Source organism: Macaca fascicularis, chromosome 6, assembly GCF_037993035.2.
Source record: "Macaca fascicularis isolate 582-1 chromosome 6, T2T-MFA8v1.1".
In the NCBI taxonomy this organism is placed as follows: Eukaryota; Metazoa; Chordata; class Mammalia; order Primates; family Cercopithecidae; genus Macaca; species Macaca fascicularis.
This window is the reverse complement of record NC_088380.1, coordinates 99,548,234-99,562,247: the sequence shown is the minus strand read 5'-3', so window position 1 is coordinate 99,562,247 and position 14,014 is coordinate 99,548,234. Positions and strand designations below refer to the sequence as shown.

The 14,014-nt window shown below is 37.4% G+C and overlaps 2 protein-coding genes across 8 annotated transcripts in view; one reads left to right on the top strand and one right to left on the bottom strand.

Moving 5' to 3' along the window:
- Positions 1-5,143, bottom strand: part of ARSK (arylsulfatase family member K) — a 49,464-nt gene extending 44,321 nt beyond the window's left edge. For all 5 annotated transcript variants that reach the window (XR_012413936.1, XR_012413937.1, XM_065546499.2 and 2 more), the window contains exon 1: positions 4,867-5,143. Coding sequence is in view for 1 of the 5 variants with exons in the window: in XM_005557401.4 (XP_005557458.3) it covers positions 4,867-4,992 (126 nt within the window). In the remaining 4 variants the exon portion in view is untranslated. The remainder of the gene's footprint in view (positions 1-4,866) is intronic.
- A 150-nt stretch (positions 5,144-5,293) lies between these two features.
- The window catches only part of SKIC3 (SKI3 subunit of superkiller complex), a 92,188-nt gene continuing 83,467 nt past the window's right edge, over positions 5,294-14,014 (top strand). The window contains exons 1-4 of one of the 3 annotated variants that reach the window (XM_005557399.4): positions 5,294-5,335; positions 9,644-9,715; positions 11,885-12,038; positions 13,450-13,540. In XM_005557399.4, the coding sequence (XP_005557456.3) occupies positions 13,451-13,540 (90 nt within the window). In that variant the 5' untranslated portion in view covers positions 5,294-5,335; positions 9,644-9,715; positions 11,885-12,038; position 13,450. Of the gene's footprint in view, positions 5,336-9,643; positions 9,716-11,884; positions 12,039-12,793; positions 12,884-13,361; positions 13,541-14,014 lie in introns of those variants that run through there. The other 2 variants (XM_045394027.2, XM_073993885.1) reach the window with 2 other exon arrangements.

Sequence of the window (14,014 nt, the reverse complement as noted above, 5' to 3'; positions counted from 1 at the left end):
ACTTCTTTCATATTTTTTTTTTACCAGCACCATTTGTTTAAAAGATCATTCTTTCCCTATTAAATGGTCTTGGCACCCTTGTTGAAAAATCAATTTACTATAAACATGAAGTTTATTTCTGGACTTTAGATTCTATTCCATTGATCTGTATGTCATCTATCCTTAAGGCAATTACATACTACATTGATTGGTGTAGTTATGATGTAAGCTTTAAAATTGGGAGGTGTCTTTCAACTTTGTTCTTTTTATTTCAAGATTTATTTTTGGCTATTCTGGGTCCCTTGAATTTCCATATGAATTTTAGGATGGGTTTTTCCATCTCTGCAAAAAAAAAAAGTTCTAGGGATTTTGACAGGCATTGAATTGAACCTGTATATCAATTTGGTGAGTACTGCTATATTAACAATATCAAATCTGATCCATGAAAAGGGGATGTCTGTTCATTTATTTAAATGTTCTTTTATTTCTTTCAACAATGTTTTGTAGTTTTCAGAGTATAAGAACTACATTTCTTTGATTAGATTTATTTTAAGTATTTCATCCATTCTGATGTTACTTTAAATGGAACTGTTTTCTTAATTTGACTGTAAGTGTATTAATCAATTAAGTGTATAAAATATAATTTATTTTTGTACACTGATCTTGTATACAGCCTTACTAATTTATTAGTTCAATAGTTTTGTAGTGGATCTGTAGAATCCTATATACAAGATTATTGCAAGTATAGATACTTTTACTTCTTCCTTTCCAATATGAATGCTTTTTATTTAATCTTTTTTTCTAATTCTGTGGCTAGAACCCCCAGTACAATGCTGTATAGCAGTGGTGAGAACACACATCCCTGTCTTCTTTCTGATCTTAGTCAGAAAACTGATTTTTTTTTTTCTTTTAACCATTCAGTGTAAAGTTCTGGCTTTTTTTTTGTAGATGCCTTTTAGTTCCCTTCTATTTCTAGCCAGTTGAATGCATAAGGATTGTTAAATCTTGTCAAATGCTTTTTCTGCATCTATTGAGATGGTCACATGGGTTTTGTCCTTTATTTAGTCAATATGATGTATTACATTAATTGATTTTCAGATAGTAAACTCACTGTACATTTTGGAGATAAATCCCACTTGGTAATGAATAATCCTTCTTATATACTAATGAATTTGGTTTCCTAGTACATTTGTCCCTTGGTATCTGTAGGGGATTGTTTCCAATACCTCCCTAGGATACTAAATCTTTGCGAGCTCAAGTCCCACAGTCAGTCCTGAGGAACCCATGGATAGGAAAAGTCAAGTTCTGTGAGTTCCACATCCCATAAATACCATATATTTTTATCTGAGGTTGGTGGAATCTGCAGATTGAGAACCTGTGAATATGGAGGGCCAAATCCATTTTGTTGAGGATCTTTGCTCTTATATTCCTAAGGGATACTGGTCTGTGGGTTTCTTTCGTTGTGATGTATGCCTGGCTTTGGAATCAGGCAAAAACTGTTTTTTTGTTTGTTTGTTTGTTTTTTTGAGATGGAGTCTTGCTCTGTTGCCCAGGCTGGAGTGCAATGGCAAGTCTCGGCTCACTGCACCTCTGTCTCCTGGGTTCAAGCAATTCTCCCTGCCTCAGCCTCCCGAGTAACTGGGATTACAGATGCCTGCCACACCTGGCTAATTTTTGTATTTTTAGTAGAGACGGGGTTTCACCATGTTGCCCAGGCTGGTCTTGAACTCCTGATCTCAGGTGATCCACCCACCTTGGTCTCCCAAAGTGCTGGGATTACAGGTGTGAGCCACTGCGCCTGGTCAAACTGGTCTTATAGTTTGGAAGTGTTCTCTCCTAATTTTTGGAAGAGGAGATGAAGAATTAATATTAATTATTCTTTAAGTATTTGGTAGAATTTATCAGTGAAACTGTTTGGGTCTGTGCTTTTCTTTGTTGGTAGTTTTAAAATTACCAGTTTACTCTCTTTACTTCTTATAAGTCTATTCAGATTGCCTATTTCTTCTTGAGTCAGTTTCAGTAGTTTCTGCCTTCCTAGCAATTTGTCCATTTCATTTAAGTTATCTAATTTGATGATATACAGTTGTTATATGTAAGTATTCCCTTGTAATTCTTTTATTTCTTAAGGTAATGTATCCATTCTCTTTCATGATTTTAGTAATCTAGCTCTTTTGTCTTTTTTCTTGTTCAGCATAGCTACTGTTTGTCAATTTTGCTGATTTTGTCTAAGAACCAATTTTTTGTCTCATTGATTTTCTCTACTATTTTTCCATCCTCTGTTTCCTTAATTTCTGCTCTAATCCTTATTATTTCCTCCATTCTGCTTGCTTTGCAGAAGCTTGTTTGATCTTCTCAGCTTGTCTCTCCTGGTATGGAACCTCTGTCCTACCTCAGAGCTAGGGCCAGGGCAATGAGGGTCCTAGTATTCTCAAGCTTCCGCACCTGGCATAAAGCCTCTGTCCTGTAAGTGGGGGCTGACTGAAGTAAGGGAGCCCTCAACTTCTCAGCTGCATTCATTAGGAATTTAACCTCTCCAACTTGGATTAGGAGAAGATGAGAAATCCTCACAGCCTGTCCCTTCTAGTGAGATATGATAACCAGTCATTGGGAGCTGTGGGGAGGAGTCCTATCTTCTTGGCCACACCTACGTGAGTGAAACCTCTGTCAAAGCCATAGTTCACTGCCACAGACTCTTCTTGCTGTTCTTACCAAGTTTTAGTGGATTTTCTTGAATAAATGCTTCTTCATTTGGTGTATGCCCTTAGGACAATTTCCAGACACTTTAAATGTTTCAAATATTTAATAGTTTTTATGTATAAAGTGTTTTCATTTGTTTTGCTTGTTTTCTTGGGAGTCGGTCTGCAAAGCTCTTGCGTTGTTATCCTGAATGTAAAACAAATGTGCTATCTTCTTCCTACAATTATTATCAGCTGAACTGCTCTATCTTAGCCTGTAGAGTTTTAGAAATGATAAATCAGTGTCAAGAATCTAACAGCATACCAAACTGGTATAATCATAGACAGAGGAATTATTTTAAGTTTAAAGACCAATCTTTTTACTATATAGTTGAATACACCTAAAACAAAAACTTCAAAGAAACTGTAAGCTCCACTCAGGACTAGCATTATTTCTAGTAATATTACTGTCTTATTTTCAAACACATTGATATATACATATTATATGTTTGGAAAAAGCAAATAAGTAATTGTATTAATGTGTTTAGACCAAAATATTTGGCATAAGACAAAAAAGATATAAGTATAAAAATTAAAGAATGAACTCATAAATTTGAATGGAAAGTATCAGTATAATCTCACAATTTATTTTTCTCTTTCTAAAATATATGTACTTTCTAGATTTGTCCACTGGAAAGGTCTAGATGCAATGAAAACCCTAACACTCAGATTGTGGTCTCTAAATACAAGATGGGGCAGGAAATACGCATTGTGGACACTGAACTCTGTTAAAGCAAGCTGTCAAATACTAATGGGGATGGGTCAAAAGGACTCAGAACCACCTGAAGGGGCTTCCACTGGCCAAAGATAGGACACTTTGAATACTAACAAGTATGTGAATGCCAAAAATGTAAGCAAATATAGAAAAATCTATGCATTCATACTATACTAAAGAAGTAACAAACCTAAATATCTCAGTCATCTTTAGAAGTTTCTGGGATGTTGTGATCCACATCCGAATTCCCTTTTAGGAATGAACAATTGCCTCTGCTGAAGACAGCTGCTTTGCCCAACATCATGCCCCATTCTAGGAGCAGCCCACAATCAGTGGCCATCCAACATGCAGGTAGAAAGGTCTGTTCCCCTCACTCCAACTGGAAAGCAGCTCTGAAGCACCATATTAGTTTTGAGAACTGTCATAATAAGATAGCAACAAAATTCAGCTTCTCCTCTGCACAATCCTGCTTCCTTCATTTGTCTTTGATTACAAGATCACTCTGTAATAAAATGCCATCTAGTCAATTTCCAGTACCGCCCATTCTCTAAGTTTAAATCACAAAGATAACTTTAATATTTTCAAAAAATCTCATGGGCACATCCAGACTATGCAATTTTAATCATCACGGGTTAATCTATGAGAAAGGGAATACAACATATGATTGCAAACACTCTTTAGTGCCAGATATGCTTAACACCAACCTCTGTGTGACCACAGTAACACCGAGTGATAATAAACTAATATTACAATTAATAACCAAACAATTGTCTAAGCAGCACTTTTTAAAACATGTATCATCCTAAAAGCTTCGGTAAGGTTGACAGTAGCACCTTTGGCTTGGGAAAGTTTCAGAAACTGTTTAAGTTTGGGATTCGGCCACATTACCAACACACACACACACGCAAAATTTTTCTGGAATACGGGGGAGTGAATCAAGTTATACCAACGACTCCATTTGAATCAGCACTAACAGGATTATCACAAACCTGGATAATAAAAATAAACTTTCTTCACTTCTCACCCAAACATGAATTCCTGCAAACCTGAGGTGAACTGGGAAATGACTTTTGGAAAGCTTACACGCTTTTATGGAGATGCAGAATGTTATTTTACCACACAATTAAACCAAACCGGGGTATGGACTGAAAGTTCATTAGTAGTGGTAAAATAATTTAGCGAATCGAGGTCAGTATTAAAAAAAAAAATCTGCAAAGATGTTTTCAGTATTTCACTATTGTTTTACATGCCTGCATAGGTATGTGGTGTGCTTGTGAGTACACGGGGCCTCACATAAAATGTATTTCTTTCTTTGCATCGGGGTGAAAGGTGTTTGAAAATGTCTCAGGTTCTGCTACCCAAAGCTTGCAGCACAGGCGGCGGCGGGGAGGTCTCCGGTCCCTAGCGGGGGCCCCTCCCCTGCCTCGCGGTACTTACAAAGGAGTCGCTTACGACCAGCACCACGTTGGGCACTTTGGCTGCTCCCCGCCTCTGCTCCCCTGCTCCGGGGGCCTGTACCGCTAGCGCCGAGACTGCGACCAGCGACACCCACAGCAGTAGCATCGCTGGTAGCGGTTTTGAGAGCCTGTCGCCGGGCCAGCCGCCTCCCTCTGGCGTTCTCTCCCTGGCAGAGCAGGGTAGGGACAGCGAACAACTCCCAGAGCTGGCAGTTTGGTTTCTTGATAGTAACGTCGGGCTTCACCCACAGAACTACAACTCCCATCAGGCTGAGAGCGCGCACATGCGCAACAGAGAAATCTCCGCTTTTACCCACATTAAGGCTTTTTAATCAAATACCGAGCAAATCAGAACCCAGCCACTTCCAGTCACGTGAATGATGCCTCGGAAAGGCGCATGCGCTCTCATTGCAGACTCGGCATTTGTAGAAGAGGAGCATCTGTCCCAGGTGGGTTCGGATCTCTGTCGCTTTTGCACAAGGGATCATAAAGGCGATTGAAATGGTACTTAGCGAAAGAAAGGATCGGGGCCGGGGCTGTTCGTTTTGGGCCGCGCAAGCGTGACTGAGTGTTCGGCGAGAGCGTGAACTGGGCGGCGATGAGGTGGCGGCGCGGCTGTCACTTAAGTTCAATAGGGCGGTTCCTTGTGGGGCCTCTGGGTGGACCGCCTCAGGTGCGCCGTGAATACCTTAGAGCCCCTCGAATACCTTCCCAGAGAAATCTCTAGTCTGTCTCATCTTATAGCTTCTCTTACCCTGTTCAGTCAGGATTTACTGTGCTCTCATGGGACGAGGAGCGGGGCCTAGTAAGAAGTTTCAGGCTGTAGGCGGGGGAAAGCATAGCTGTTCCTTGCCTTCAGAGAGCAAAGGAGACAAGGGAAACTGGAGGGGGAAATGGGCTCTGCGACGTATTCAGTTAGTTGGCGTAGGTTCAGAATATCATTGTTTTGCTGCAGAATAAAAACCGGTCTCTTTTGACTGTTGAATTCCTTTGGAGAGTTCTGGAAGAAGAAGATTTCTGTCCCAAAGCCAAATTCCAATTTCAGTATCTAGTTTCGAGTATATAATTTGCACATCACACTAGTAGTTTTAATATTCTGATAGTAAAAAGAGGAGTTGTACTACTTACTTAACATAATTCAACTGAATGCTAGTATCTGGCAGGTTTTTTTTTGCATAAGATAATTGTAATAAGGAACAGATTTATTTAATACTCACATGACACTTAGGTGCTGAGCGTTACACTAAGCATTTACTGAGCATCTACTGCATGCCAGGTACTTTTATATGGAATATTTTCCATGATCCTCACTTTCACCATATTGCAGATAGGAAAACAGGCTTAGAGAGGTTAAATGACTGACCTGAGTTTACACAGGGAGCCAGTCAGAGCACGACTGAAAATTGAAGAGTCTGTGCCGTAACTCACTAAATGCTCTGTCTGCAGTTAATTACAAAATTTCTTGCCAGTCTACTGAGTTTATCTGTTAGTGTAGCAGAATTGTTACTCAAGCAGCGTGATAAAGATCTGCGGGTCACGCAAAAACGTAAACAGTGTTGGGCGCGGTGGCTCACGCCTGTAATCCCAGCACTTTGGAAGGCCGAGACGGACGGATCACCTAAGGTCAGGAGTTTGAGACCAGCCTGGCCAACATGGTGAAACCCCGTCTTTACGAAAAATACACAAAATACCGGGCGTGGTGGCGGGCGCCTGTAATCCCAGCTACTCGGGAGGCTGAGGCAGGAGAATCGCTTGAACCCAGAAGGCGGAGGTTGCAGTGAGCCGAGATCACACCAATGCACTCCAGCCTGGGCAACAAGAGCAAAACTCTGTCTCAAAAAAAAGAACCTAAACAATAGTCTCGGTTTACACGAGGTTAGACTTCAGGGAAGCAAAACCTAGCATACATGAAATAATAATACAGCGTGGAAGGTGATACAAGTGGACTCCCTCATAAACACAAATTTGTTTCGAATTTATTTGGAATGTAGGATGTATTTTCTACCATGGTGACAATATTGACTGACATTCGAATTCATAAAAGTTATATTTAACTTTGTGTCTGATTCCATAAACTGTACTTACTCTCTACAGCCTTGTTTCCACAGGATATGTACTCTGATGACAGAATTACAAGAATACATCTTTTTCTTCTTTCTCCCCTTGGCAGTGTCAATAGGAGCAGGTGCTGCAGTGATTTGGAGCAAGACAGATATTTTAGAGCCTTAGAGACATTGTGCTGGAAGAATCTAAGAGGCTTCTAGTCCTGCTTCCCATCTGACATTCAGTTTATCCTAAATCATTCCTGCTGAGTGGATTGTTCAGCCTGTGCTTTTTCATCTCCAGCGATGGGAAGCACTTCCACTAAACGCCTCATTCCACATTTAAATAGGTCTCATTAAAAGTTCCTATTTTAAGTTGAAGTTAATCTTCCTCTATTTTTAACCATTCATTAGTTCATTTTTCTTCACTTTTACATGGATAATCTCTCCCTTTCAACAGTCCTTCCCCTCACTCCCTCTCCACCATTTATTTTTTTCCTAGTCCCCAGTTTTTTCAGCTAGTTCTCATAATTTCAGGTTCCCTCATTGTTTTGATTACTCTTTTGTGAACATATAACATTTTTGCTAATCAGTAACTATGCTATCAGAAAAGGTACTCAGGAGAATGTAACCATTTGCCTCACTGCCTACTTCCCTCCCACCGTTTTTCACTTCTGCATGCTCTCCCCTAGAATACTGAGTTGCCAAAGCCCTCTTTGGAAAGTGCGGGTCACAGATGCTTCTGTGGGCTTGTTTTTCCCCAGGAGCGTCCTCAAAGTGTGACTCGATAAACCTCTACTGATTGAGACACTTCCCTCAGTCACTCAGTTTTTTGTTAACACTGGTAAGCTTTGGAAGCTGGAAGATCATTAGCTCTTTATTGAATATGTATTATTCAGTAAGTGTTGGGTATTTAAGAAGCTCTGAAAATATAAGATCTACATCTAAGAATTTATTGAATTGGGAGACAGGTTATGTCTATATAAGATAATAAAAATAATATTTGTTAAGTTGCAGTTGAGTAGCTCAGTTAATAAGTGGTTTGGAGGAGGAAGTGATCCCTGTTGTAGGCTGTACTCTAGTATTCATGTAGTGTAGTAACTAATTTGAAGAGGATACTCATGTTTGATGATAGCTGTCTTTTGAGGAATACAGATGCTTCTTGACTTATGATGGGGTTACACCATGATAAACCCATTTTAACTTGAAAATATTGTAAGTCAAAATGCATTTAATATCCTGATAAGCACATCCTAAAGTCAAAAAATTGTAAGTTCAGCCATTTGTAAGTCAGGGGCCATTTGTATAGGTAAGAAGTTTACTTCTTGAGAGAGCAAGGAAGAAGGAGGTTGCAGAGAGGGTTGGGGATTTTGAATGTGTAGAGAAAATTAGTAACTGAGTTATCACACTAGTTGTTTTAGGAATGGCAAGTAGTGAAGTTGATTGAGAGACTAACAGTAGATAGGACATTATTAGTATAGATTATGTCCAAGTACTCCATCTATGTTTATGTCAGGTAAGTGATGCAATTCTTACTTTACCAGTGAGGAAACGGGCTTTGAGTAATGAAGTCAGGTACCCAAGGCCTAATGGCTTTGATCCTAGATCTATTTGATTTCCTAAGCTCACTCTCAACTAGGGTAAGCCTTGGTGGGTGGATATGACAGAGTAACGGGGCTGACAGGATCTAGGGTATTTTGTAAGAACAGAGCTGAAGTGACTGAGTGATAAATTAAAACTAGATTGGATGAGGAGGGCAGCCAAGTGTTACCAGGGCTAAAGAAGCCAGTGAAATAGTCAAGTTGGTACTTTTTTTTCTTTTTTAACTATTATCTTACTTTCCTAAACATTGTTTGGATTACTATACTTTCTTTTCTTACCAGTAAGACTTTTTACTGTTGAACTTACACTTCTATTTAGGTAGATCACTAATGAGTGTTTTGGTTAGGGAAACTTTTCATTCGTTGTTCATCCCTACCTGCCTCGCCTAAACATTGTTTACTTCCTAGTTCTGAAGTAGCATGGTTTTTTCACTTTATTCAACTTTTCAAAACCACCTCCATTCTCTCCAGGGACCATTCTAGATTATTTTTTGTTTGACAGAAGCCACTTCAGGGATGCTATCAAAATATTCTTAGAACTTGTAGATGTGTAGTTAGTTGTGTTACTATTTTTAATGACTATTTAAATGCATTATTAACATTAAAAATTTTTCTCTGTTTTCATTAGATTACGAACTAATATAATTGTATTATACTCCTTATGTTCCTTAGAACAAAGTTCTATTCTAATATAATTAGCCTGCAAATTGGGTGTAAATAAGTACCCTTAGTTGTCTGTAGATGTCCTTGATTCAAAGCAAAAATGGCACAGAAATAGTAGATATTCTTTTTTGGCTCCATTTTTTATATTGACATCAGTGTCAAAATGATTCTGAAATGATTTTTCAGAATCCTTCTGATCTCTTACAGAGGTTTCCTTTTATCATCTGAGACCCTAGGAATATAGTTTAGACCAATTTAGAAATTTGGAGATTAAGATTAGTGTCTCTCTGGGAAAGAATACAAGTACTAAAAATCGTACATAATTATTTCTCATGTTTTAAATTATGAATTATGAAAATTGAATCTGATGCTTTAAAAAGTTTAGAAGGTTTTGGGTTGTGGGTGTCATCTTTTTATATGACTGTCTCATACTTGTTTTTATTTAATTTAGATGGAAAATGGGTAAGGAACAATCTGAAATTCAATTCGGGAAGAATATAGAGGTAGTAATAATAGGTAAAAGGTAAGTGTCTAGAATGCTAAATAATAAATTGGAATCTATTTTTACTTCATGATTTTTTTACTCATTCCTTTCAGAAGAAAGATTTAATGGCATAGGTTTTTTTTTTTTTTTTTAATGTCAGACTATGGGTCATCACAAAACACCTTTTGTTATTAGATTTAAAGGTATCATTTTTTTTCCTTTCTGTAATTAGCTTCCATTATCATTATCATTACTATTTATTGTTATTGTTGTTTTAGCTTTGTGGAATCTTTATATGAGCATATTGGAATATTATTTAAGGTTTCATAGCCTCAACTGGGGACAGTAGGACATATCAGTTCATTTACATATATATGTTGTCTTTGAGGAATATCATTGCCTTTATGGCATGACTGTCACTTTCTAACTCTTTTTAAGTGCCATTGTTGCCACTTTTTATGCTTGATTTATGTCGGATAAAAATATTTTGGGTTGGCCTGGCGCGGTGGGTCACGCCTGTAATCCCAGCACTTTGTGAGGCCGAGGCGGGCGGATCACAAGGTCAGGAGATCGAGACCACGGTAAAACCTTGTCTCTACTAAAAATACAAAAAATTAGCTGGGCGCGGTGGCGGGCGCCTGTAGTCCCAGCTACTCTGGAGGCTGAGGCAAGAGAATGGCGTAAACCCGGGAGGCGGAGCTTGCGGTGAGCCAGATCGCGCCACTGCACTCCAGCCTGGGGGACAGAGCGAGACTCCCACCTCAAAAATATATATATATATTTTGGGTTGGTAATAGAAAAAATTGAGTGAAAACGTACAAAATCAATACTCTTGTTTAAAAAAAGTCAGTTGAGATTGAGAAGAAAAGTTGGAGGAGAGGTATAAAAAGGAAGAATTAATAGGGAGTTGTGTTGTGGAAGAATGTTAAAGACATCTCCCTCTCTTGCAAGAGAGCTAGGTGTTTCTTTGAAATGTTAGAAATCCTTACAATCAAGGGAAATATCCAAAATAGAGGAGTATGGGGTTACGTGGAATCATTTTGGGTAGTAGGTTTTTACCCTTGGAAGGAAAATGGGTTTAAGTGGTACTTAGTAGGTGGTTGGATCTCAATAAGGGTTTGTTTAGAAAATTGGTGAATGGACCTTTCCCTTCCACCCCACCCCCTCAAAAAAAGAAGGAAGTAGCTTTTAGGGTTGAAAAGGGGCAGATTATTTTGTCTTTTTAGAAATTAACCTTCTGAAACTTACATACATACATATATGTGTGTATGCATGAGTGAGAGAGGACCTCAGTGCTAGCGTATTATGTTAAATGTTGCATCAAATGAAGAAGGAATTGGAAGAGAAGAATAGAGGATTCCATTGTAGCATGAAGAATTGTAATTACATATGGAGACACACAGATACTGAAGGATATTTAATATTAGAATTGATTACCAAGAGAAAAATGGTATTTGTTTCTATATAGTGGTCTTTAAAAACAATCTACTTAAAAATTCCTAATGGCTTCCTATTTGCTGCTGTATTTTAGTTCATACTTGTCTTTTTGACTTTCAGGATCTGTAATCTGAGGCTCTGTTTGACCTATCCAACCTAATTTTCTTCTCTTCTTTAATAAGTCCCTTCTGATCCATTCAGCATGGCTTTCTCACTGTTTCCTATACTTCCCACAACTCATTCCCACTTCTCTCACTTTGCTAATGCATTTGCCTCTGAGTAGAGCAATTTTCCTTCTTCCCTCCATTCTTAAGTCTTGTTTTCTTCTATTAATAGTAGCTGTTAATAACATCACGCCACACACCTTTCCTCCTCTAAATTCCTATTGCACTTCCACTCATTACCCTTAGTTTAGCATTTGATTACTGAATGACTTATATGTCTTAAGTCTTTCTCTTGATTTAGATTATATTCTTTATGTATTTTTTATATCATGCATAGCAAATAGCTTGGGGGCTGCATGTAGTTTAGTAGTGGTTGGTTCTACCTTGTTTGTATACGTGCCCTCTTGAATGTTGGGTGATAGAAGAGATGGTGAACTTCCTCCTTATGTAATGGTTGTGGTCTTCTGTTTGTTTTTAATTTGAGACTGTTTTTGTTCCTTTTCAACTTGGACATCTTTTGATTTTTTTACTTGAGTATCTCTTTTTGTCTCTTTTTATTGGTCTAGATCAGTTGTCATCATCCTTGATGTTATTTTCTTCTTTTTAGTCTGCAGGGTTTTTTTTAACCAAAGGAAACTGGTTTGAGAAAATTGTGAAATCAGCATTGAAATTTGTTACCTACTCCAATCAAGATTTGCAAACTACAAAAAAAGTTCTGAAGGTTTCACCTGTAAATATATACCAAGATAATTTCAGATAAGGTAGTAGTTTCTAAATCAAGAACATATGAAATATGGTGCTTTAAATTATATAATTATTGTAACTCGGCAAAAAAGTTACTTATCTGCCTATTTAGGAAATCTGGTTCTAGCTGTAGATAAATTGATTTTATGGTATCTTAATTTTTCTATTATTTTGAATCCTAACATTTTTTAAGTCAAAAAGATTAAAAAATATATATCTAACTTCTCAAGCTTCTTTGGTCTCATACTTCTGTGTTAGCTTCTTCTTTGGATATAAAGGACTGTCAGTTTACCATGTCAGTGATTCATCTTTTTGGTATATTTTACTCCCTTGAGCATCTGAAACCTATAAATACTTAATATTTACCCCAGCTTTGTTTTACCTTTCTATGAGATTAGAGGAACTGACAGAAAATACAAATGTTTCTTTTTTTCAACATTGAATTATGATTGAATTAGACTTGTTTACAGGTAAGCCAGAATAAGTTGTGAAATCTTAAAATATGCTAGTTTATTTAAAATTAATATATCTTAAGATTAAATGAAGAAATTATCTACTAATTAAAATATCTTCTTATGACTGAAATTAATGTACAACTCTTTTGCATTATCCATTGCTTCCATTCAAGTTTAAACATTGTTTTTCTTTAGAGAAAGTATGGGTAATAATCCTACAGTAATCCTTATTGTGAAGAAAGTTAATATCCTGATTTATGTTTCACAGAAACTAGCATTAAAACAATGCTTTCTTAAACTTTCCTATCACAGTCACTGAAATTATTTGTGTTGGTGTTTGATCTGTGACTTGGGCTTATTCTACTGGATCTTACTTTGTATAGAGTGGGAGAGTTGGATTGAGATTGGTATGTATTTTGAGTTCTGATCAACAAGATCATTTGTATTTTAGCCAAAATATATGGAGAATGGATGTAAATAAAATATAACTCAATTTCAACACTTATTAATTGATCATCTGTAATTTTTAAGATACTAGGTTCTATGGATGCGGCAGTGAAAAAAAAAATTCTTGCCTGCATAGAACTTACATTCTTGTGGGGGTTGGGACCCAGAAAATAAATAGGATAAATAAGTAGAATATATAGTATATTAAATGTGACAAATGCTTTCAAGAAAAATAAAGCAATGAAAGGGGTTCAGGAAATACTGGGTTGTTGAGAGTAGGGGGATGGCAAGATTAAAATGTTAAAATAGCATGTAGAGGGAGGGTTTCATTGAGGAAATAAAGACATTTGAGTACAAATCTGAAGAGGTTAAGGAATAAACTGTGAATATGCTAGAGGGAAGACTGTTCCAGATAGAAGGAGTCTTTTCTCTTTCCAGGTTCCCTTTCCAGATGACTAAGTTTGTTGGAACCTTTACGGGCGGGTAGGTATTACTGTAGATTCACTCAGGCTTTCTGCCTTGACAGAATGTCCAGCAAGGAAGTGAAGACTGCTCTAAAAAGTGCTAGAGATGCAATCAGAAACAAAGAATACAAAGAAGCTTTGAAACACTGTAAGGTAACCAGTATTTTTTTCTTCCACAATAAAAGTATGTTACCCATTTATAAACATTGTTGATTTGTAATATGTGAATTATTTACTGTCCAAACAACAAAAGGGGTAAGGCCATTTAGTAGAACCATTAGAATGGTTAGACATTTAGCTTCCAATTAGCAGGATAAACTACCTTTGCCAAACTTAATTTTCTCTGTATTGGTAACTTACCAAAACCAAGTTCTGAAAACCTGAATATCCCATAAATGTCTTTTGATGGTTGTATCATGGAATGCTACTGTATCTAAAAGTTTTCATTTTTTAATGGCATGTTAGTGTTCTTTTTCTATTTGGTTTGTGGATGAGAGAATCAAGATTATAAAGCTTATTTTTATGTTGATGGAAATGTTTCCATTCAGAGGGAGAAATTGGACGCAGAGGAGAGACAGAGGGTAGTGGTAGGAGTAAAGTCATCAGTAGGTGAGAGACACACTGGGA